The sequence below is a fragment of the Sinocyclocheilus grahami genome, unplaced genomic scaffold (assembly GCF_001515645.1).
Source record: "Sinocyclocheilus grahami isolate Dianchi unplaced genomic scaffold, SAMN03320097.WGS_v1.1 scaffold1517.1, whole genome shotgun sequence".
Classification (NCBI taxonomy): domain Eukaryota; kingdom Metazoa; phylum Chordata; class Actinopteri; order Cypriniformes; family Cyprinidae; genus Sinocyclocheilus; species Sinocyclocheilus grahami.
The window spans coordinates 99,534-125,862 of record NW_015506696.1 but is presented as its reverse complement, the minus strand read 5'-3'; the positions used below and the strand labels follow the sequence as shown (position 1 = coordinate 125,862).

The window sequence follows — 26,329 nt, the reverse complement described above, 5'->3', positions numbered from 1 at the left end:
TCTTTATAGGTGCTATTTAAGTAGCACTTAAATTGGTTCCCCTATGATTACGAGCCAAAGAACCTATATAGCACCTCAACTACCACAAAGAACCACTGAAGAACCAATTTTTTTTGTGTGTGTCCTGAACTCTTATGCGTGTTTTTCCTCATTGGCATGTAGTTTGTTCATGTTTTACACTTAAACCATCAGGCTTTGAACATCTTATTTCTCTTATTTTTATTACAATACTTTTATTAGATTTGTGATTGCAGTAACTATCACCCCATTTATTAAAACCACTTTAAATGACGCTGCTCATTTATCTTTTTTCTTTCTCTTTATTCACTCGTCTTTACTTTTTACTATCTGTGTATTGCTGTTTACTGCAGTTGCTGAAGCTTCTGTCACGAAGTGTGTGTAAACATACTTTACAATAAATCTGATTCGGATTCAGTCAAACAGGATTGTAATTCTTGTTTTCATTTCAAGGCTCAATCCTGACATGCACCAAGTGACAATCAAATATAATATGAACACACAGTGAGGGTGGAGTAGATCTACCTTTGGTTTCGGTGACTGATGACACCTCACTCTCCACTTCCTCTTCCTGCGGCAGCTCCTCGACCTTCCGAACTTTACAGGGCCGACCAACCCTGAGGGAGAACATCATCAGAGCAAGACACACAGGCAGATGGGATATGTGACTGCAACTCTGTTCAGAATAGAGCACTACCATACTATTCTTACTATGCTGTATGTAGTGTGTATAGTTTGCAAACTACAAATTGATTACAACACTCCAGATCTGCATGTGAGAACAGCTGTTTTTCTTTCTGAGATGAATACTGGACAACACTCATCATGTGACATCAGACTGTGTAGGCGGTATAAAGCATATACTGCACAGTATGCAGCAAGCTAGTATTCCAATTCGAACGCAGCCGCAGCTTTGAATGGCTTACTACACAGTGTGTCGGGCAAGACTACTGTAGCTCATATAAGGATCATCTATTGTGCATGCGCTGATCTGTTTTGCACAAAATTCCTAACAAGTATTTATGGCCAAGGTATGATTTTGCATATATTTTGAACAGAAATTTCTCAAGGATATTTGTGAACAGCTGAACAGGAGAAATGCAATCTCAGAATAAATAAACGTGTGTCTTCGGAGATGTTGTTTAAAGCATCTCTGTCGTGACATAATGAGCGATGGCACGACCTTCCGAAGTCATCGCAACAGTTTGCAGCAATATGTTTGGGTGAAAATGAAGCTTGTTGACTAACAGGTCATTATATCATCAACACAACTGAGAAAAATCATTTTACTCTGAGTAAATAATGAATCAGCCTGTTAGACAGAAGTGTCAGTGCAGTGAAATTGATAACATTACTGAATACTATCAATCGGAATTTTTATTTTTGGGTCACCCTCAGGCTCATCTAATTGTGATTATGTGCTAAAAGAAAAAAAAATTTAAGTTTAACATTTTATTTTTAATATATCAAGGCATGTATAATGGGGAATGTACTGCATAGTGGTAATGAGCCATTTACTCAGTAACTTCCACAGTCTCATTTAACTCCAGGGCAGGGCTGGATTAACCGTATGTATATTCAAGCATACACCCATGTGCACACATATCAAAATTTTCACACGTGTACACAGTCTCCTGCTCCTGGCCAGTTCAGTCCAAATGTTTTTGGCCAACACTCACACACATCTTCATCACATCTGTCCTCACTGGCATTTTTCCCCAAAATACTCAATCAGGCTTCCACTGCTTAAAACCCACTCTAAACCTCCACACAATCCCTGAGGCTTGCAGGAGCTGCCTCCAAATGTGTGTGTGTGTGTGTGTGTGTGTGTGTGTGTCAGAGGACAGCAGTGTGCATCCGGCCAGACCTGATGTTTATTTTATTTATTTTTTTGCATAGACAATTAAGTCTTTATTAGGAGGTTTTATTGCAATGTGACATTATCTTGTCAACACATTTCCCCCAGACATTCTCATTACGGCAATGTAAAACAATTTAATTCTCATTACTATAATACATAATTACTTTTTCTTATATTATTTAAATTGTAAAATCATCACTTTTACAACCGTCTAACCTTACCGAATGAATTGTTGACCCAAGAAGTGGTTCAGGACTGTGAAGCTTTTGGGGGTGTTGATGGAAGCAATTGACTCCATCTATGTTTTGATCATTGATCTGAATCCAATCCGGACAAAAACTTTGACACAAACACCATTTTCTCAGATTGTTTTTTTCAACATCTTGCGTTTTTTAAAAATTATTATTATTAAATTTACCCACATTCAAGTGCTGATAAGAATGCATTAGACTGAAATAAAAAGGTTTCTTTTTTTAATTAACCCTAGTAAAAAATAATACATTAAAATACATTTATTTCCTACTGAGTATATTTCAAATCTATTAACATATTTACTGACATACCAGATTTACTGATATAAAAGTTTTAATTAAACTTTATTTGGAGAACTACTTGTGCACAACACACATTTCTTAATATTATGCCTGAAATGTGTTTTAATATCACTATTAATAAGGATTGTATAATCTTTGAATAATATCGGTCTTTAAATGCAAGATATTTAAAGTGTACCTGAAGTATAGTTCCACTTCAGCACAATCAAATATACTTCAGTATATCTTTAGTTGGACTTCAGCACTACTTCACAAAATTAAAGTGCATTAAGCACAAACATAGTTGTTCCAATTTAGCAGACTTAATATGTAAATGTATTTGGAGTATACTTAGCATGAAATAAATGTTTATTTTTCACTAGGAAAAAGCAGAGGCTCTGTTCTTTCGTTTGCCATATTGCATTTTAGAAGTTCAGATATACAACTAAATATTCTGGGGGCATCAAAAAAGCTGGTGGTGGCTGACAGCTTTTTTTAAACAAAACACTGGCAGGGAGAGAGTTAATAATATTTACTTTATTACATTAATGAGAGTAGCAACATACAATTTTTATTTTTATGCCAAATGAATCACCAAGAGAGTGACTGAGCCTAACCTTCGCTTGGTCTCCGTGCCAACGGGCTTCTTTGGCGGCGTTTCCATGGCAGCGCTTGCCGTGCTGGGTTTCTCCGGGTGTGATGGGGCAGAGGTGACGGGTTTGCTGAAGAAACAGAGGCGAGACGGTGATAAATGAACACATCACTGAAGGTGTGAAAGATGCCAGGCGTGACAAAGTCCTCCGTTTTATCTCAAACAGCACAGGTGTGCTGTTCAGGGCCTGACAGGTTTTGATAAGCAAATCAAGTCCAAATATGCTGATTTATGCTAATTTATTTACAATAGCAAGTGTTATACTTCACTGAGCTCACCTTAAAATAAACAAATAAGTACACCAATTCAAATTCCAGATTATAATTTGAGTGGCCATATTATACACTTATGTCAAATTTGACATTTGATTTTATATTTATTTTCCATTTGTGTCCACTATTTGCTATTCAAGTATCTTGCACCAAAAATGCCTTAATTTAGTAATGGTGAATGTCTCGGTTACGTATGTAACCCTTGTTCCCTGAAGGAGGGAACGGAGATGTCACGTCAGTGACCGACGAATTGGGATCTCGTCTGAGAGCCCTATCATCTTCGAGTGTAAATTAAACGAGCCAGTGCACATTGGCATGCGATAATTTCATCCAGCTGCTGCTCGTCACGACGCGAACATAAGTAGGCAGCCAGTGCATATTCAGGTTTTTGTTGAGGAGCTGAGCCAATGACGTCTCCGTTCCCTCCTTCAGGGAACGAGGATCACATACGTAACCGAGACGTTCCCTTTCAGTCGGTCACTCAGAATCACGTCGGTGACAGACGAATTGGGATCCTTAACAAAGCGCCACTATTGCTGTAAGCCCTAGTAAGCCACCTGGTCCCCCCATGGCAACTGGGGCGGAAGATAGGACAGGGCTTACGTGGAGAGAGTCTATTACTGTTGTTTTACTAGACCCATACAGTAAGACTTATTGGATAACACTGGGAAAGCGTACCCTTTCCAGGGATGCTGCGGAATCCACATCTTGCTCGCAGGGAGGTATCATGTGGAGATTACACACATGTACTGGGCATTAAGGGCAGTACAACATATGGAATGTCTCTGAGGAGGCTCCGGCCCAGTTAGGAGGGAGGCAACACCGTCAGGGACGGCAGAGCGGAGTCTGCCAAGGGAAAGACACGGGCTCACCAAGAGGGGAACCGTACCGTGGAAGAATACACACATGGGATCACCATGGGGATCACAACATATGGACACCTAGCCTAGCACCGGGGTCAACCAACAGGCATACTTACAAGTGTTAGGCCTGATGCCGGATGCTCCGCCACGTCTGGATGCCAAGGGTGATGGAGGAACTCCACAGGGTTCGCCTTGTGAGGAACTGAACTGAAGAGCAGAATAAGCGCACGTATCCAGTCTGTAGAGGGGAATGGTGCACCAAGCGAGACACCGAGCAGTTCCTCTGGTTTTACTGGCTACTCGAGGCGAGTACACAAGAGGACACTGGCTCTACATGAAGGCTATAAAACCTAGCAAACGTGTTTGGTGTCGCCCAGCCCGCAGCTCTAAATATATCTGTCAGCAAGGCGCCTTGCGGCAACGCCCAGGAAGAAGCAACATTCCTTGTTGAGCGTGCTCTCAACCCGAGGGTGCAATGCCTTTCCCTTCTGCAGGCCTCCGTAACAGGTGAAGAGCTGCTCTGAGGTCCTAAAGCTCTGCGTGCGGTCCACATATATGTGTAAAGCGCGAACGGGACACAGCAAAGCTAGGGCTGGGTCTGCCTCCTCCGAGGGCAGCGCTTGCAGGTTCACCACCTGATCCCTGAAAGGTGTGGTGGGAACATTGGGCACATATCCTGGTCAGGGTCTCAGGATAAAGAGAGAGTTAGTTGGCCCGAATTTCAGGCACGATTCATTGACCGAAAATGCATGCAGGTCCCCTACCCTCTTGATGGAAGCCAGCACAGTTAATAGCACTGTCTTTATCGACAGAGTTCTCAGCTCTGCACACTGCAATGGCTCAAAAGGGGGATCAAAAAAAGATCCCAAGAGGGTGCGGGTTTAGGGCGATGAGGATTTAGTCTCCTCGCGCCCCTCAGGAACCTGATGATCAGGTCGTGCTTTCCTAAAGACTCACCGTCTACAGCAGGGGTTCTCAACCGGGGAGTCGCGGCCCACTAGGGGGCCTCAGTGATCCTCCAGGGATGCTGCAAGATAGCTTAAATTAATTTAAATATTATCCTATAATTGTTTTATTTCATTATTAATATGTTAAATTAAAATGATCAAAGCAAAAATGATCTCTCTCATGTTCTGTGATTGATTGCTTCGGACTCGGCGCACCAAGCCTCATCGCACTGTTAAATACAGACTGAATGGCGGCTCAAAATTTCCAACCGCTGCACGCAAACTAAATCTCTTGGCTGCATGAAGCAAACCGTCATGCTAACGTAAAGGTAAAGACGATTAGAGTAATAATAACGAACTTGCTCGTGCCCATAATGTATGACACTCCTGTATATCAAAGTCATAGGCTACATTAGGCACGCATAAGTCCGCTATTGATTCACAAACTATGCGCGCTCTCTGGGCTCTGATCCCTATTGTATTTTTGCATGAAATTTCATAGTGTTTTATAATGGATGCTCACCCATAGAGGAGGATCTTGTGAGGCTCAGTGGTGTTTATGCACATATGAGCATCCTACGTGCTCTGACGGAGGAACTGTTCACTGATCCCGTCTTCGTTGAACCGCCTTCAGATCGATGTTTCAACAGATATAGAATGTATGTCTCATATTTACATCATATAGTTAAGCAATATCACACGAGCAATAGGCTAAATGCAATATCACATGAGTGCAAATGTGATACTGATCTTATACAACAGTTCAATAAGTAACTGTTGTATAAGTAATAATATTGTGTTATTTTAGACACAATGTTGTCTGTTTTGCTCAATTTTGCCAACGAAAATATGAAGACAAAGCGAACTGTTAATCTCTGAGCAACACACAGCGGCATTTCATTTCTTAATGCACGTTTTGAACGAATTGGGTGAACCATTTGGCACGTTGAACCAGCACAGACCGATCGGTGTAAGACATCAAAGTACCGCGAAAGCGATTCAAAAGCATAAGTAGCCGTCTTCTCTCTATAACTCTTGCGGTACTTTGGTGTCACACATGATCAATCTGATGGTGATGATCCACTTCAAGTCGAACAAGCCTAATGATTCAATGGACCATTCATAAAGAACCATTTACTTCACTCCTGAATGAATCAGCCATTTGAACAAATCAAAAGACTGAATAAATGACTCGATGACTTAATCATTAAGACATTTACCACCACCTACTTGCAGTTTTAGTTTATTATTTAGAGTATCATTTCATTAAAAAATAATTTCATATTTCCACCATTTACTTCACTCCTGAATGAATCAGCCATTTGAACAAATCAAAAGACTGAATAAATGACTCGATGACTTAATCATTAAGACATTTACCACCACCTACTTGCAGTTTTAGTTTATTATTTAGAGTATCATTTCATTAAAAAATAATTTCATATTTCCACAGTAATAATAATAAAATTAATAAAATTAATTATTAAAGGTATAGTTCACCCACTCAAAAATGACAATTGTGTCAAAATTTACTCACCCTCATGGTCCAAAAGAGTATATGTATTAAATTTTATTTCAAAAAAATATATTTCTTGCTGAAGCTACTTTTTGTAATGTCTGTTTGATGCTTTACACAACAATGACTTTAAATTATCTTTTAGGAGTCATTTCTCAGCCAAATTTCATTTGCGATTAATTTTCGATTAATTAATCGCCACACCATGTAATTAATTAGATTAAAAGTTTTAATCGCTTACCAGCCCTAATATATATATATATATATATATGTGTGTGTGTCTGTGTGTGTGTGTGTGTAGATTAGAAATGTTGAAATGTTAGAAACATTTCAAGGTATTAATTTATAGAGTTTTGTTTGAGGCACTTGGCTGAATGTATTTTCGCACGTTTGCCTACAAGATATGAGAAACAAAAATATAACAAATATAAATGTACAGACACTGACACTACTACTGACAGGTTTATTAATATATTCGGATCGCCTGAATTGCTTTTGAGCACTAAAAAATGAGGAGAAACATGCAGCAAACAGACATGTATCAGGAATAACTGGCTGGAATAGCAGACCATTGAAATATTCAATGCATATTAATTCTGGATAGATTAAGATTTTGAGAACAAACTTTACAGACATCACCAACTATTTTCTTAGGTGTTTCTAATGCAGATTGTTGCACCATAACCTGCTTTAACTTTCAAGCCGACCTTGAATGAATGATGTACAGTATGGTTGCACACCACTCTGTTATTGTATAAACATGTCAGTGAGCAAAACTAACTGTTATTGGTTGCGGTGCATCCCATTCAGATGACCTCGTCTCACCTATGTGGCTGTATTGGCCAGCTGAAGCAGCTATAGAGATCAAACCATATGCTCTCAGTCAAAGATCTGGCAACACAAGACTAGGTAGTGTGTGATATTCAGTCATTTAGTGCATGATGCCCAGTTTTTTCTCTGTAACCATTTACAAAGTCACCAAGTGTATGATACCTTGTGTTTTTAAATCTGTTCAGATTTGAAAAGTCCTTTAAGTGACACTCAGGCTGAAGTCTCTGATTGCATCTCTGACATGGTTATCAACATTCAACCTTTCAAATTACTAGACCAGAAACATCATGAGCTGACTCTGAGGTAATAATTAAGAAATGTATTTAAACAGGGTGCCTGTCAACTAAAGGCGCAGCTCGAGAGTAAAGACAGCTTCATTAATAATAACGGCAGTCATTTAGTTTTAATGCATCGCAAAATGCCACTCTTGTCTGCTGTAGAGTTATAATGAAACGGCTTGCTTCTGCTACTGTACCTTTAAAACTATGTAAATGAACTCTGTAATGATTGGCTAAACTCTTTACTCTTTAATCGTGTCTCCATTAAGTTACTGAACACTGAACACATGTAGATGTGCTAATGTGGGCGATCATATACAGTTAGGTGCATACATTTGCATAGTATTCCCAGTTTATAAACCTCTTGCAGAATTTATACAAATATGAAAGATCTTTTGTTTGTTTGTTTTTTAGTTACTACTGTCCTTCAGAAACCATAAAGTAAAATCAATTCACATGGATCTTCCAGTTAAAAAATTTACACCCCCTGCTCTTCGTGCATTGCACTGCCTTCTTGAGCATCGATGAATGTGTGCAGCTTTTGTAATAGTTGCATACGAGTCCCTCAGTGTGAAAAGATGGCTCTCAGCATCACAGTCATGGTTGTGGTGTGATAATCATTAATCTTTCCCAGTCAGTTCTGCAGTTTGGGTTTGCTGGAGCGGGAGTTGCGTGACACCCAGTACTGTACATCCAACTATTATTTAAGGGGTTTTCCATCATTTGAGCTCTTTAAATATTTCAGCATAACCCATCAGAGAAACGAACACTCACTCATTAGCGTCAGCTGAAATCTCTGCGCTTGGTTCTGCTCTGCGTGGCCGACCCACTCCGCTTCCCGGCATCTCTCCGCTCAAGCGATCCGGCAGAACCGAGTCCTTATTCAGGTTGATGTCAGAATACGGGCAACCCACGGCACTGAAACACCAGGAAACACCGATCAATTAAAAAGCATTTCATCTGTCATTGCAGTTCAGTAGCCGTGCTTTGTATCTAGTCACGGGTCTTAAAGTCTTAATTCATACTTTCACAAATTAAGGCCTAAAAAGAAAGTCTTAAATGCATAAAGTCATGGCATTAAATGATGCATGTACTAGCTATCATTTATTCTGAGTATTGCTCAGTTGGGTAGTGTTTCCTGATGAAAAGTTAATAATTAATTATATCAAGAGTCCAATTAAAATAAATGGGGCTGTGTGATAATCGTGATTACAGCTGATTCAATCAAATAACTTTACAGTCTTCTGCACCTCGTATACCGGTTCATACCGAATACTGGTGTTTATTTTTGTTATGATATGAATTTTTAAAATACTGCAATACGTATGTCTCTTAAACAACGTTGGGAACGCGACACTGTTTGAAAGGGGTCTCTTTTCACTGTTGCACTGTGGTGAGGGAACAGTTGTACGTGTTACGAAGCGTGAAAGTTCAGAAACTGAAGCTGTAGAACTAATAGAACGTGATGACACAGAAGAACTCATCCACAATATCCACACTGACCTCCACAAATATCCAGCGCCCCTGCCATCAGCTCCCGCGTCTCACACACACCAGCGTGACTTTAGCACTAGATTTAGCAACTTTCAGACCCTTTTAGCTGCTTTTTTCCATAGAATATTCATACTGACAAACCTAGAGACTTTTGGATAAAGCTTAGCTATGGTTCAGTTGGAGGATTTCTCCAGTGCTGTCCCGCGAGCGTGAGGTCTGAGTTTCCCGGAGAAGTGTCGCCTCTCTCGGCGTCTGTTCTGTGCAGTGAGCGGCAGAGAAGCACCGCAGCCGACTCGTCAATAAATGAGTACAAAACAGCGTTTCCAAGCACCTGTCGCGTACTGATTGTTTGGAATTATAAATATGAGCGTAATTCATCTGTTAATATCACATGCACTTTTTAGTTTGTTGTTGTTTTTAGTTTGTTACTCAGACGCAGGCAGTGCGCTGCATGAGACAAAAAAGTAATCTAGCCAAAACAACCACATAGCCGCTCTTTAGTGTAGATGCATGCTGAGTTTATCAGACGATGCCGTGATTATAAATGAGAGTGACTCCTGGTTAACGTATTAAAGGGGGTCGTGTTTAGTCACTATTTAGTGTGGTATTTTTGGACAATATTCACTCATGACAGTAAAATAGGGCATTCTAAGTCAATATACTGCAGTATTTCCTCTCAATCAGTAGAAGATATGGTTAACACCCGCTCATGCATGAAAAAAAATACCGTCATGTACCGTGAAACAGGTATAATTTTGAAAAATACCGTGATATAAATTTTTGGTCATAACGCCCAGCACTAATCATTAGTCAGGTTAGACTGAGCTAGGATATGCTGAAGATGATATTCAGGGTAGGCCGGGCGATATGGCCAAAAATATTATCACAGTATTTTTTCCACATCATATCGATATTTATCATGATATTTATTTATCATTAATGGGGAAGAAAATACTTTCCACACGTTTGATAGACCTTGAGAATGAATGTAAAGATAATTTGTTTGTTCACACTTAAGCTACCTTTTAATTTAGGGCCCCATGAAATTGGTTTTATTTCCCCATAAATCCTGTTTTCCCTTTTATTTTTTCCTGAATTCTGTGTTTTATGATTCAATACAAATGTATCATTAAAATGGTGTCTAATTAAATGAATTAATAAAACTTTAACAAATTATTATTATGTAATAAAATTTAAAACATTGCATTTTTAGTTTTTTTGTCAAATAATATGCTGCACAACACTACTATATAACAATTAATACTTATATTTTATATATTTAAAATAACAATATGAATCATTATTATTATTATTTGAGAATTACATTTTAGCATACAATCATAATACATTTCTGTCATAATTTGTTCAAGTTAAACCAGACTTTTAGACAGGCTGCCATGAAGTTCTTTCAGTGTGTCTTAGTTTCCTCAAAGTAAATGGTAAAAAGCTTGTGACTCTCAGAGCAGCTCTGTAGATGAAGTTCATGTGTGTTCATCTCTCATATATTGAGATGCAGACGCTGAAAACACAGTGAGCATCACGTGTGGCTGAGTTTGTGTATCAGATGAAACCGCGCCATTCATTCACACAGACACACAGACCATGCAGAGTCAGCCTATTAGCATCACATGCTTATTTGACACACGAGAACCAATGCCACACAAGCACATTTGAGCTTACGTTTGCCATATTTGATAAACAGCTTTTTATCTCTGTTGCTTGGTACCGACTATGCAGAAGACGGAGAAATGCATGGATACTGTAGCTTTCTTGCCTCGCTTTTGTTTTTGTTTTTCCGAAGTGCAACAGAGAATGGCACATGTACAAATTTAAAGCAGTATGTCCATTTCTGCTGAAGGCAACGGGAAATGAGATCTAAACTGAAAGTGAGTTGAGAAATGCACAGTTTGACCAATTCATACTTCAGCAATAGGGGTTCATTTAGTACGATTAAGTTCACATCAGAAACAAACTATACTGGAGTCTGCATGAATTGTATCATGAACCAGTGGTCTGCTTGAACAGTGTTCAAATTATCGAGATTAACCAAACTCTGATGTCAAACAAATAAACCTACACACAGATTCACACTGACCTGTGGTGTCCAGAGTAGCGGGCTCCTTTGATGTGACCCACTCCCTTACAGCCTGGCGTGGGACAGCCGCCCTGCTCAGACGTCTCAAACATGTCCCGAGGAGCTATGAAGAAAACACACAGAAACACATCACATCATCCTCACTCAATATCAGCTTACACATGGAGTTGTCAATGACTGTTTGTGATAAGTGATTACACAGTACACACATGAGCAAAATCAAATGTAACAAAATCAAATGTAATATACAGATATGGGTGTTTTTTTCAGCTTTCGACACTTTTATGTCCCAAGGGTTGATCGGTCTTCAAATTAACAGATATAAAATGTGTTCTTTTTGTTACATGAAAGTCACATAACATTTGTTTTTTTTTACATTTGAAGAGTTCAGATGCAAAAGCCTCTATGTGCTGTCTGAAATGTTCTTCTAAAACGGCACATAGAGGCTTTTGCATCTGAACTCTCCATGTGTTGACAAACACTTTCAATCTTCAAGTAAAATATGAAAATCCATTATAAAAACAATAAAAATCCAAACAAAGATCAAAATACAAACCTTTACTATATTTATTTTGTCAAATGATTCATATCCATTTTTATACAAATTATTATGGTTGTGTCCCAGTTGTGGAGTCATTTCTGCAATCATGAAAAATTTTAATAAGATTTAATCAGAAGTTAGTGTACTTGTTTACCAAAGAGACAACCAAGACAGAGTAATTAAAGTTATTAATAGAGTACATATAGATTTATATCGAGAGTGTATATAGACTCCGGTATAGATTCATATATAGAAAATATATAAGACTCAAGAGTATATATGTGATGGGGACCACAAAACCAGTCATAAGGGTCAATTTTTTGGAAATTGAGATTTATACACCATCACAAAACTGCATAAATAAGCTTTTTAAAGTTTGTTAGGATCAGACAATATTTGGCCAAGATACAACTATTTGAAAATCTGGAATCTGAGGGTGCAAAAAAATCTAAATATTGAGAAAATCATCTTTAAAGTTGTACAAATGAAGTTCTTAGCAATGCATATTACTAATCAAACATTAAGTTCTGATATACTTACAGTAGGAAATTTACTAAATATCTTCATGGAACATGATCTTTACTTAATATTCTAATGATTTTTGGCATAAAAGAAAAATCTATAATTTTGACCCATACAATGTATTGTTGGCTATTGTTACAAATATACCCCAGCGACTTAACACTGCTTTTGTGCTGCAGGGACACATATAGACTCTGATGGATATATTCTCTTTCCCTGGTTTCTCTCTCTTTTCTCACACTCGTTTTGTTTCTCTCTCTCTCTCAGTAAGTCGGTCACATCCTGATGCCAGTTGCTGATTTCTAAACATTGCTCCGATCTGTTTCCATGGACACAGAGGAAGGGAACGAGAACGAGAAGAAGATTATCAGCAAGACTGACTAGAGAAAAGCTCATTGTTCAACAGCATTTTCCCAGCATCCTCTGGAGCTAATAGAAGATATTGATAAGAGAGGAAGAGAGGACTGTTAGACGCTCCATCCCTCTTTTATACCCACATCTTTCCTTCTCTCTCTACCGGCTACAATTTTCCATGAAATGAAGAGGAAAATGGCTGTCATTTCGAGAGTCTGAGGCAGTCTATTTACAGATGATAGAGAACGCTGTTTGAGTGGCCATTAACTCAGCATTTAGGGCTGGGATTACAGTATGTTTCGTCTGAATCACTGAAACATCTTGTTGGAAACTGTCAGTACTCTCTCTATCTCAAAACCCTAGTGCAAAAACATCTGTGTAAAACACACTTGCTCTGCGTTATACACACTACACAAAACAATCTAATCTTAGTCAGTTTCTTGTTTTGTTGGGAACATCTCCATGTGTCCCACAAAGTGAATGAGAGGAACAATGAATTTCAATAGCGTCAGATGTTAGCATGTTGCACAATATTAATAGGTATATAAAACAAATTTATCCATTTTAAGTAGATGCAAATATTTCTTTGATATATGCAGTACTGAATAAAATATACTTTCTTTGTGCATTGCCCATCTTATCTGTAAGAATACATGTGATGCTGCCTTAAAATCACAGCCAAGTGTCTTCGAAGGCCTCAAGTCTTGCTGCGTGACATTTGCAACAACCGTTCCATCACAAGCGTGTCTCTTAGCTGAAGTTTGTGTGAAATCTGTCTGCACTCACTGATGGGCGGCTGCAGTGGATGTCCGGTTTTGGCGCACCACCCGGCAGGATGAATATCTGGGCTGTCTGCATCGATCCAGTAATCATATTCTTCTGTCCAGCCATCAAAATGGACCTAAAAGAGAGCAATGCAGATCACTCTTTTACCATGCTAAAAAAACAATAAAGCTGCGTCCCAAATGATGCACTATACAAATACATTGTAAAATCTTTGACATTTAAAGATCATGGTAAAGTTTATAATTCGTTCTTGTTTCAAACATAAACCTACAAAATGAATTGAATTAATTTAGTAAATCTCCAGATTTGCTAACAGCTTGCACCAGAAACCGCTTTTGGTGTTAAAAAACTACTGGCAGGGTTTACTATAGTCACACAGTGAAACATTAGTGATGAAAAGTCGTGAACACCGTTATTTTTGCAACCTGAACCGGTTCAAGGAACGAAAACGAAAACCGAACGAAATTTTGACAGGAACAGAAACAGAAACTAAATCAAATTTTATAGTTCCGAACAGAATCGAAAATTTTAAATGGCCATTAACCGGTTAATAACGTTATTTTATCGTTCCATTTATTATATTACATTTGCTGTCAACCAATCACGAATTCCAGAAGTACGGCCTGCAAATGTGTCACTGAGGCATCCAGCGAGTGAAATGCCCGCGTTCAGCTGTGAACTCATCAGAGGAAAGTCGCAATGGCAATGCACCGGCGTTAGAGTTTATCCTAGGATAGCGTAAGAAGGATTCAACAGATCACACGCAACTGCAGCGCTTCTGTGAACGGAGAAAACAGAATAAAACTATAGGCTTACATAAAAATAAATATATAGGCATATACACAAAATATATTTCACTTAAATCATTGACAGATTAACAAAACTAAAGAAAAAAATGTGAGTTACGGTTCATTGTGACACGTTCCAAAGTTCTCGGAAAGGAAAGCGAGACGGCAGAAAGTAGTTTTATTTATTTTGCAAAAGCTTGACAGTTTTGAATTATGTTTTGCTTATACCTGTATAACCAACCAGCGTTGGTATGACCATCGCGGCGGCGCCTCACGCACACACAACATTTTGCGGCATTGCAGCCTGTTCATTATCAAAATAAAATACAGTTAAAGAAACAAATAAAAGTTACACTGCTCCGTTGTTCAATCTGTTGCGTTCAGCGTGACCACCTGATATAGCCGATGTGAAGGATGATGTTTTACGTCGATGAAAGTACAAAGCCTATAATATTTTAGCATGTAAATACGTCGCGAATATGTAAACATATGGATCCGTGCCGAATGAGAGAGGTAGGCATCAGTTTCACCTTAAATTAATTCGTTTTTGGATTGATGTATTTATAGCCTAAACGCATAGCCTTAACTTTAGAGGATTTGTTGTGGAGAGAAACTAACTGTGTTTATAATGTTTGTAAACATTTTGCTTAAGCCTTCCGGCATTTTAGCCTACATTATTTCTGAATGTAATAGGGCTAATAAAATGCGACGTGACCTTAGACTTTCTTCACTCTCAAAACGCAATCTTATACAAGTAGCGGTTTTTTAACAATGCAGCAAACATTTTTAAATATCTTAAAAAATACTTTAATGCCTTTAAAGTGTTAATAGATTTTTTCTTTTGTTTAGTAGCCTACATTTGGCGAAAATCTAGAAAAGATGATGCTGTATTTATTGGCTGTGACTATGTGCAGCGGATTAAGATCATTAGGATCAAGAAAACATTGTACTTTATTATTATTATTATTATTATTATAGGCAAAGAAAATAGTTTTTAAAAAATTAACGTTATTAACCGGTATTTCTTCTACTCGAACCGGTTTCGGAACGGTAATAATACAGAGGAACGGAGGAACAGAAATGTTAAAATATCGATTCTGCTCGGAGTGAACTGATTGATTTTTTTTATTTATTTCAAGCCCTGATTTTGTTACAATTACATTAATACTAACCAAACAATCTACAATATAATTTACAAGGAAACTAGGAAAACATTTCTTAAAATATGATGCTCAGTTATTTTAGAGGTGTGCAAGATTGAAAATATAAATCTCAATATTTTTATAATTACACCATATTTTGCCAAACGTGTTTTTGAGATAGTACCTTTTTTGCGTTAAGACTGCAATGTATAAGTAAATATAAAACTTAACCAACAGTAGGTGTCTGCAAATCCACATCTTAACGAATGATTCATTGACGAATGATTCACTTGACTTCATCATAAAAAAAAAATAAATAAAAAGTATCTCTCTCTTTATTTATTCCTTCTCTGTCTAGCTTGTACTTATTTGAACAATGTCTAAGAACTTGGTATTACAACCACTTCTTGTGTCTGTTTGCCTCTTTAAGAAGAATCGCTTTATGTATCCCCCAACTGTAAGTCGCTTTGGATAAAAGCGTCTGCTAAATGACTAAATGTAAATGTAAATGTAAAAGATTTGTTCAAAGCGGCTGATTCATTTAGAAACGAAGCTAGTGACGGTTGTCTTTATGAATGGGGCCAATGAATCACTGACTCAAATAATTTGTTCAAAAACACAGGAACATTCAGTAACAAAACACACTGTTGCTGGAGACGCACAAATGTTCTACTCCGGTGAAACAGAGCAAACAGACAACACTGTGACTAAACCAAAACTCACTTACAGTAATACTAACATCTTGTTTGCATAAAATTGTTGCATAAAATCAATTCACTTGTGATCGTGCTGATATTCAGGAAAACAACACCCTTACTCATGTGATATTATTTAAATACCGTGATACAAATATAAAAACAAGAGCTCTTACATTGCATTTTTGCCTCCATATATTAAACTATAACTTCATTCTAACAGCCTTTATCCTGTAGTGAAAGACTCTCAAGATGTGTTTTTGCTTGTTTTTTTTTGCAAACTGAGTTGCATAATGTCAGCTCGCACATTATTAAAACAATAATTACGATATTATAGTGGACAACAAATATCGCACACCCTCATCTTACCTACTTTTCCATCCTAAACTGTCTAGTGCATCACACAGTGTCGTTTAATATTGTACACTTTCCTACAGCCATGCGTTGTGATTAAACATACCGGTTCAGCTCACAGAACAAATACATTTCTTTCCGTTTCTCCTTAAATATCTGGCATTCCAGGTCAAATTTCTTCTTTTAGACATCTTTAAAATCACAAGATACTTCCAACACAAGCATCCTTACAACACAGCTATCATCAGTTATGTGCTGCTGGAGATTTTGGCGCCGCTTGATCCATATTGAGCTGTGTGTTTGTGTCCCGAGGCGTAACATCAACGCAAATAAATGAGCAATTTGTTCTGCTTTAAGTTAAAAATAAAACATTGTTGCGAATACACTTTTTATTGAATTTTCAAGATAATGTTTTATTTATTATTTTACATTATTGCTCAAATCATCCCATGGGCCGGATTGGACACCACGGTATGTTTGACACCCCTGATTTAAATGAATGCAATGTGATTTACTCATATTTACATTTTCTTTTTACTTTTCAAGTTTTAGTCACGTTTTGTTTTCATTTTTTTTCCAGGTTTATATACAGTAGGTCTTCATATAGTTTTAGTTTTTAAGTTTTAGTTTTCAGTTGTAATTATTTTAGTATTTCATTTTAAACAAAAATGAGAAATGCTGCCTTGTCAACTAGAATTGACAGAGCAGCCATCAATGAAACAGTGAAAACAGTGAAAGCTAACAGCGTGTTTCCTGATAATATCTCCCAAGGGTAACATGTAAAGAGTAATGGCCCTAGTACTGAGCCTTGAGGATCTGGTGGTTAACCGTGTCAAAAGCAGCGGACAGATCCAGCAAGATAAGTATTGAAGATTTGGAATCTGCTCTTGCCAGTCTTAGGGCTTCAACAACTGAGAGCAAGGCAGTATCGGTTGAATGTCCACTTCTGAAACCAGACCGGTTGCTGTCGAGGAGGTTGTTCTGTGTGAGAAAGGCAGAGACTTGGTTGAACAAAGCTCGTTCAAGTGTTTTTGCAATGAAAGGTAGAAGGGAAACCGATCTGCAGTTCTCTAAAAGAGTTGGGTTAAGGGTGGGTTTCTTAAGTAGTGGGGTTATACAAGCCTGTCTAAATGCTGAGGGGAAAACACCAGTGTGAATACAATTCAACAAATTGTAAACAAATAACAAATTGAAAACAATTCTACGCAATTCAAGTTTTTTGAACAACTTCTAATTTTTAAAAAGCCATGGATTTAAGACTTTTTAAAATACTATCATATAAACTACTCCACAGACACCCTGTAAACAGGTTTGATCCAGACATGCCAAATAAATCAAACCCTTTTGTCTCTGTCCTGTGGGATAGTCGAGGGCGTTGCAGAGAACCATCAAAGACCTGGACGTAAAGGTCTTTTTCCTCCAAGTCAATTACAGCTGCTTCAGGAAATATTGATGGGGGATTTTAAAACGCAGTGGGAATCCAACAAATCCATCCAGTGCATGGCACTGAGCTCCGGTGAATGATGAGGTGATGAGAGAGAGCAGCACTGGAGGTGGAGGTTGTGCACTATACGGCTCGGACACATGAACAAGACCGACACGTGTAAACAGAGTATTGATTGGGTGTTTAAGAGAGAGACTGAAGGACCTCTGCTCGCTCTCTCTGTGGAGGATCACGAATGCCGGCTGAGCAGACAGACAGCGTGAGCGGGAGAGGAGGCAGATCTGACAGCTCTCCGCCTGAGTGTGAGACAGACAGTGACATCTGTTAATTCTCTCGGTCCGTGTGAATGATGTGTGTGGATTCTGCTGCCCTCTTGGATCCCACATGTGCAATTACAGCCAGACGGTTATGCGGACCATTAACCACCTGCTGCACACTGCACTCAAAAATGGCGAGATCTGACTGATATCCTTTCACTTTGCTTCGTGCAACACCTGGGAATGAGCATATCAGTCACGACTCAACTTTGATGCATTGCCAACAATTTGTTAATGTTGCCTCAAACAACCAACTCTCAATATAAATTAATGTCTACAAGTTGTTTTGTTGCTCACTTAGTGTGAACAGCTGTGAATGCTTGACCTTGTCAATCTCTAGTATAAACTGGGTCTTGCTCTGATCGTTTCGGAATTAACATCTAGCATGCAAAATATACACAAAGTGCACACATTTGGATTTGAGAGAGGTACAGTAACATGTAGTTGTAGAGCAGTAGTTTCAGTTTCACTTTAAATAAATTTTTTAGACTTGGGGTTTATAATAAATATTGTTTATATTGAATGCTGCTATAATTTGTTAGTTTTATTCTTCTCTTTTTCATTCCTGTTCTGCTCTGAACGCCAGTAATTCTGAAGGATTTGTTGTGGAGTGAGGGGAACTAAATACCTTCCTACAGTGTTTTGTAAAAGTTTTATTTACCAGCATTTGAAATTATTTCTGATTGCAATCAAATCTGATTTCTCCGTGTTGTTTTCCAGAAAATGCTCATCAGCACTTATGCCGTTTTTCAGTACTTCGAATCCAAAGCAATGCTGGTATGAATCGCGATGTGTTGAACTAAAATGTTCAGAAGCACTGCTTCTGAAAGCAAAGAAGTGACAACTGAAAACTTGCAACTGCAAGAATCTGCATTAGAACGGCTCTGGCACAAACACGCATTCATGTGTGTGAAGAGCAGACGTTTATCAGCCTTTATCAGCCAGAGGACTGACAGACCATGTTCAAAAGAAGATTTCTATATGGAGCAGAGCTTCCCTCCAGCCCACACGAAGGGAAAAGCACAGATGACTCATCCTGATCACTTCTAAACTCCCAAACAGACGGCTGAGAGATCAGATGCTGTCATGGGATCACCGTCAGCTGAATCAGCACTGCATCACTGCATCTTCACTGACAATTAGAGCAATTATGCTTGGGAAACTGCACAACACAATGAGCAAGAAATCAGTGATGAAATGCTTTGATCCAGAGTGGATTTCATGGATACGTGAGCAAGAAGCAGATCATATTCAGTCCCTATGTAAGACACAATCTGTAAAAAGCTAAATAAAATCAAAAAGTGTTTTGAAATGAGCTCCATATTATCACCATACCATACTATATGAGCCATAAAAGCCTGATGTACAAATGCAGGACTGTCCCAAAATTGGGATCTTTGTCTCGCATCCTGCAAAACGTAAGCAGACTCCCGCATTCCGGATTGTTTTTTTTTTCTTTCTTGAAATTACACTACGACAATAAGAAATACAATAATATAAATGTGATTGCCATTAAAAAATCCATTTGTCCTAGCTAGACCGGGAAAATAACCAACCAACGCATGCATAGAGAGGATTTTTGTTCCACTGATGATGACTGGACGGAGCAAAGAAACCAGTTTGGACCTCATCAAAAGTCTTTAAACGCAGCTACAGCAGTCAGGACTTCAGCTAGACACGTATTGGATAAGAACATCCTGATCGAAGCTGGCAGATCCAACAAAAAAATACAAGTTCAAGATGCACGGAATCCGGTAAAACACATGTGATGTTTGCATAGTCTAATGAAGGAACATAAACTAGTCATTATTATAAAATGAGATTTTAACTACTAGCCTGTTATTCAGTTCATTATATTTAGTAGACTGAATAGATCCTGTAGAGTAAGTCATATAGTAGCCTATCACTTGAACCTGGGCAAATTGAGTGCCAGTAACAGAGCTTATAGACAGTTTAAAACGTTACACCATGGTCTGTCTGAATACTCGATTCTGATGGCTGAAATGTGTGCATTAAAACCGTGATGCACAGGCAGATTTAAGTCAGTTTAATCACCGTTCTATATTAATGAGCTGCTTTCATTGATGCACACACACACACATATCACTCGTACACAGAGAAACATTCAAGAGCACAGAAACGTGTTGTTAACACTGCCCAGCCACTTTTGTTAATAAAATAGCTTTAATACTGAATCACTACGTTATATTTCTCAGCAACGAGGAGGTAAAATCGCTGTTTTTGAAGTAATTAATCTCACAGCTTCACTGTTTGTAGAGAGAAAGATGAACAGACGCAGGTAATTCACACACACAACTTACATGCCTCTCTCTCTCTCTCGCGCGATAATTTATTCAAATAAATGTGATCTTACTGCACTATTTCATCTCTGTGTCTGATTTGAAGCGGGCAGAACACTAGAGCTAATGAGCCATAATTGTCAAAAAAAAAAAAACTTTATTTTTACACTTCCAATCAAATATTGCACTGCAAACATCATTAACAGCTTTAACTCGTCAATACTGGCAAATCACCATGGTATAAGTGGGATAATGCACGACTAGCTGTGTATTAAATCATTTTAATGTGCTCCGCTTCGCATCAGGTAGTTCTTTGCCTCCACGTTGTGCATTACATTTGTTTAGAAAATTGCCTTGCATTATCCCTTAATTATCTTCCAATCATCATCATTATTTCTATAGTCTAATGACTTTCTCTCTCTCACACATACCCTGCATTGTCCCGCAAAATCATTATTCTGAAACAGCAATAACCAAGTGGTCACCCTAGATATACCAACACAAAGCACACTTTTTATTTATATTTTGTCTACATATTCAATAAACTGTTCTATTTCAAAAAATGAGATTTGTCACTTTTATTTAATTTGTGAGGCTTTAAAATGTAAAACAAGGTCAGCCAGCTGACCCCTCTAGACCAACATGGAAATTCACACTGAGCCAGCATAATGTGTGCAAAATATAGTTTCTCACCCGCAGTCGATGGTCATCCGTATGAACCACTGTGGCCACTCGGATCAGAGCAGGATTCCTCTTGTCGACCACCTCCAACTTCATATTGTCACCTGGAGGGGTGGTGAGGGTCCTGCCGTTCTCTTGACACCAGCCAACCGGATGGATATAAAGACTTGTTGCATCACACCTGCAGAAAAGAAGAAACACACAAATGCATTTTAATGCATTTCATGCACTGTTTAAAAAACCCTGAATCCATTTTTCCCCATACATTTTTTTTTTTAATTGTTTAGGACAGACAATGCATGCATTAAAATACAATGAAATACACACATTAACACAGTTTTGCATTTCATCTGCACTAGTGGGTCACAACTTAAAAAAATATGGTGCACACATCTTTTTTGCCTGTCACAGACAGAAGGGCAAACCATTCTGATAAATCATAACCAAATAATTATGTGCAGTTAAGATAGCAACAAAAACCCATCTACTTTTAAAACAGAAGCAAAATGTATCTCTTGTCATTAACTGTAGGCATCATAACTACTTCATTTACTGTGGTTTAATGTCTTCCAAACGCTCAAAAATGTTCTATTTTTTTCTGTTCTGGCAGATAATGCTAATACATTTCGATATTGGATTTTAAGGACATTCTGATTTTTTTCTGGAGCATCAATATTTGAAGTGCTGTGTTGGGTCTGTACTCGGTCCTGAAGCAAAACTAGTCTGGATCTAACAACCCCTTCCAGCAGTTCTAGAATCAAGCTGACCAACCCCAGATCGCTCGTGACTAACAACATCTGATGTGGTTTCTGATGGCTAAAACAGAATTATGTGCCGAAACAGGCACCAGCTCTCCTGATCTCCTGAAATGATTTGTTGGAATAAAGTGAAACAAATGTGGGGATGAGATGTTCGGGGACCATAACGGCTGGACAAGATGTGCTCTTCTTGGGCTCAGTGCACAGAGCTGTCAGATGTGATTGTGTGATCTGAGCTGAAGACACAGAGTGTGTGCCTCTATCCTCCTCCTCCTGAGTAATTGATGAGCAGTTAAAAGCATTCTGCCTGCTCTACACACACACATATACAAAGACACACACTCAGCACAGAATGATAACTGGGTCACTCGTAAGAACGAGAACCTGCCCTATTTGTGTCCTCCGTGACTTACGACTGATATAATGAACAAGATACTCAACTTAGTCATTTGATAGATTTAAGCCTGTTCAGTTTCATCCATTTCATCAGCATTTCAGCCAATTTGTATGTTTGCAGGAGTTAAATAGAACAAAAAAATGATGCATTGATTCAAATTAAAATATTGATTTCATGTCGGCGCCGACTATCCCCTCACAATAAAGGCATAAAAAGCCCATAAATATACATAAAAAAAAAAAAAAAAAGATTTCATGTTGTTCACAGATGTGAGTTTCTCTATACTTTTTCAGTATTGCATTATTCATGAATATGTATATGTTCACCCTTATATTAGTTCAAAAGTGAACTTTATATTAGTGATTAGTTTTTTAAAGACAAGTAAGAAATATAAATGTAAATAATTATTTTATAATAATTATAATAATACTAATATTTATAAATGTGTAGTGATAATGTGGTGAAATTAAGAATAAAACTGAGTGATACTAACAGAATTTCAATGATATGACCATCAAACCATCAGGGTTGAAATAATGTTGTGCTTTAGAATTAGTGAGTAAAAATCACTTTTCATACTTAACACTTTCTTACAAGTTTTGGTGCATTTGGCTTGTTAACAAAGCTACTGCATGTATTGATAAAAATAAAAAAAACGTATAGAAAGTCTTTGTAAAATGATGTCCTGTCCATAGATAAATACAATTGTTCTCTTTCAGGGAAAGTCACAGCAGGAGCATAGCATAAAGACATGAATTCAAAGATGGGAATTTACCAGTAGTCATAACTTTCATCCCAGTTGTCAAAGTGCACCAGGAATCGACTCTCCACCATGTCTGTAATCGTGGCGACGCAGATGAACGAGGGATTCTTCTTATCGATGGCCTCCAGCTTCATACCGACCCTAAACCCTGACGGCGTCACGGTCTGAAAAACACAGCTTATCCATTCAGTCGGAATAACTTGCTCCTGAATTACTATATCAACCAATGATATCTTAGCAATTCATGACGCAATAAAATCCTGATGCTAAAATCAAGTCAAGTCTTAAATACATTTTCTGTTTCACTTGAACCTGTATCTACGTCCTACTAATGTGAAGTGTTTAAACATAGGTTAAATGTGCCGTGGATGTCCTTGTCTTAACTTGGTCTTGTTTAAATGCTTCATTGCTTGAAGTGAAACAGTGCCATCTAGGGGAAAATGGGACACAGTTCCTATGGCTTCATCGGGGGTCATGTGATGCTCTCTCTCACCATGTTCTGGTTCTGAAACAGGGCTTTGGGTGCGGTCTGTATTTTATTTAGTTTGAAGTAGGAGGACCAGCTGAACTCTTCATCCTTCATCCCTACAGAAACACAAAAACCACACGGGCCATGTGAGAAACAGTGGCACATACTGCTACACATTAGTCATGAAAGTGAAAACAAAAGTATAATTTTACAACCAAAGCTGCTTGAATTGTATTCTGGGTATTCTGCGAATGGCTGGTGTCTCTTACCTTTCGGTGGATGCAACTTGTGTCCGGTTTTCTCGCACCATCCCACTGGGTGAATGTCAGGAGAGCTGGAATTTACCCAGAAGTCATAGCAGTCTGAATACTTATCAAAATGCAGTCTGATTCGATGTCCTAACACCTGCAAATATGCGCGAGTGAGCCACAAGATGGACAAAAGTGATCATGTAAAGTAACATAACAGTAAAATATCATATTACAACTCATTTTTAGTCAATATTAGAGTTTTGGTTGTTACCTCAGCGATGGTAAGGACGCAGTACATGGAAGGGTGTTCAGAGTCGATACCCTCCAGTCTCATGCCAACCCTAAAGCCATTCTTACACTGTGGAAATGACTGATACTGTGCGCGCACACACACACAAACACACACACACACACACGTTTGTTTCTGTGAATTTTGGGAACTTTCCATAAACTTCTATTACTTTTATACTGACCAAACGATATTTTCTATCCCCTAACCCAACCCTTACAGAAAACCTGTTTGCATTGTTACACTTTTAAATAAACATAATTTACTATTTTGAATATTTTTTTCCCCTCGTGGGGACTGCAAGCCACAATGTCAAAAATGTCAGGTTTTACCATCCTTGTGGGGACATTTGGTCCCAACAATGTAGCATAAACAAGTACACACGCACGCACGCACGCACGCACACACACACTCACACACGCAACACGCTCACACACTCACTCACTCACTCACACACACACTCACTCATTCACTCGCACGCACGCACGCACGCACACACACACACACTCACACACTCACACACACACAGACACAAATGTGACCCTGGACCACAAAACCAGTCATAAGTGTCACGGGGTTGGTGAGCGCACGAGCGCACGACGAAGGAGTAGGAGTAAAGGAGTATTTTTAATCAGCATCAACCACATAAATCATTGAAAAATAACATTAATCCAGGACAAAGGAATGACAGAAACTGAGGGCTTATAAAGGGCAGGCAACTAAGGAGCAAACGAGATGATTAATACAACAAAGGTGGAAACTAATGAATGATGTTTAACTAAATGAGCAGGAAATTAATCAAATAGGGGCAAACAGGAACTAAACAGAAACCAACTGTCCACACACACACTCACACACACTCACACACTCACACACACACACACAAACACACACTCACACTCACACTCACTCACTCACTCTCTCACTCACACACTCACTCACACACACACGCACACACGCACACATGCACTCACTCACACTCACACTCACACACTCACGCTCACACGCTCACACACACACGCACCAGTTATACACTACTTACACAGCTCAAGATGCACCATACAGATGTTCGCTACTACAGGTGACTAGTGATTCTGTTACAGTGTATTCAGAAAATATTCAGAACCCTTCATTTTTTTTACATTTTATTTTGCAACCTTATGATAAAAAAAAAAACATTAAAGGGATAGTTTACCCAAAAATTTAAATTCTGTCATAATTTCCTCCTCACTTCTGTCATTTCAAACCTGTATGGCTTTTTTTCTTTTGCAAATCATAAAACACGATATTTAGTGTTGGTAACCAAACTGTTTTGGAGCTGCAGTAAATGGTCTGCAAATATTTCCAAATATGAAGTCAGATGCAGCTTCTGAAATAAAAGCAAGGCCATCGTTGCCTAAAAGTTTATGTGTAAAAAATTCCATGTTGAATCAAATAGAATACTTATTTCTAAAGCTTCTTTTTATAATGTCTGCTTGATCCTTTTCCCATTTGACACAATAATGACTTTAAATGATCTTTTGGAGCGTAATTTCTCAACCAAATTTTATATGTAATTAATTAGATTAAAATTTTTAATCGCTTGACAGCCCTAAAAATATAATAAACAAAAACTCTACACTGGTGCATCACTAGATATTCATGTCTGTATCAAAGTGGAATCAAAGGTTGTGTTCTTTCATAACAGTGTCACTGAACACTAGTGTGTGTTGTCTCACCTCTTTGAAGAGTTTACTGGGGGCAGCGACGGCTCTCTCCTGCTCCAGGTACGAGGCCCAACACCACGCCTTCTTCTTGCCTCCGTACGGAACCGCTGCATCATGAGAAACAGTCACAGGTGTCATAGAGTGTCAGACAGGTGTCACACAGCCATCTGCTGCCCACAAGTGAGTGAGTGAGTGAGTGTCTCACTGTATCTGAGCAGCGCTGCGTCTCCTCTGCGTTTCTTGCGGCCTCTCGTCGCCCCACGTGCCGGTCGCCTGCTTTCTTTCTCTTCCTGCTTTACACACACACACACACACACACACACACACACACACACACCCCCTCACCCACACACACACACACACCCACACACACACACACTCTCTCTCAAACACACACACACACACACTCTCT

At 38.5% G+C, this 26,329-nt stretch overlaps 1 protein-coding gene across 1 annotated transcript in view; it reads right to left on the bottom strand.

The window, feature by feature from the left end:
• LOC107570880 (L3MBTL histone methyl-lysine binding protein 3) overlaps positions 1 to 26,329 on the bottom strand; it is a 63,042-nt gene that overhangs the window by 14,952 nt on the left and 21,761 nt on the right. The window contains exons 5-16 of the mRNA XM_016257163.1: positions 26,123 to 26,207; positions 25,930 to 26,024; positions 24,194 to 24,298; positions 23,941 to 24,076; positions 23,696 to 23,787; positions 23,215 to 23,366; positions 21,297 to 21,465; positions 13,564 to 13,678; positions 11,361 to 11,463; positions 8,546 to 8,689; positions 3,030 to 3,134; positions 544 to 635 (exon numbers count right to left, since the gene is read on the bottom strand). Coding sequence (XP_016112649.1) covers positions 544 to 635; positions 3,030 to 3,134; positions 8,546 to 8,689; positions 11,361 to 11,463; positions 13,564 to 13,678; positions 21,297 to 21,465; positions 23,215 to 23,366; positions 23,696 to 23,787; positions 23,941 to 24,076; positions 24,194 to 24,298; positions 25,930 to 26,024; positions 26,123 to 26,207 — 1,393 coding nt within the window. The remainder of the gene's footprint in view (positions 1 to 543; positions 636 to 3,029; positions 3,135 to 8,545; positions 8,690 to 11,360; positions 11,464 to 13,563; positions 13,679 to 21,296; positions 21,466 to 23,214; positions 23,367 to 23,695; positions 23,788 to 23,940; positions 24,077 to 24,193; positions 24,299 to 25,929; positions 26,025 to 26,122; positions 26,208 to 26,329) is intronic.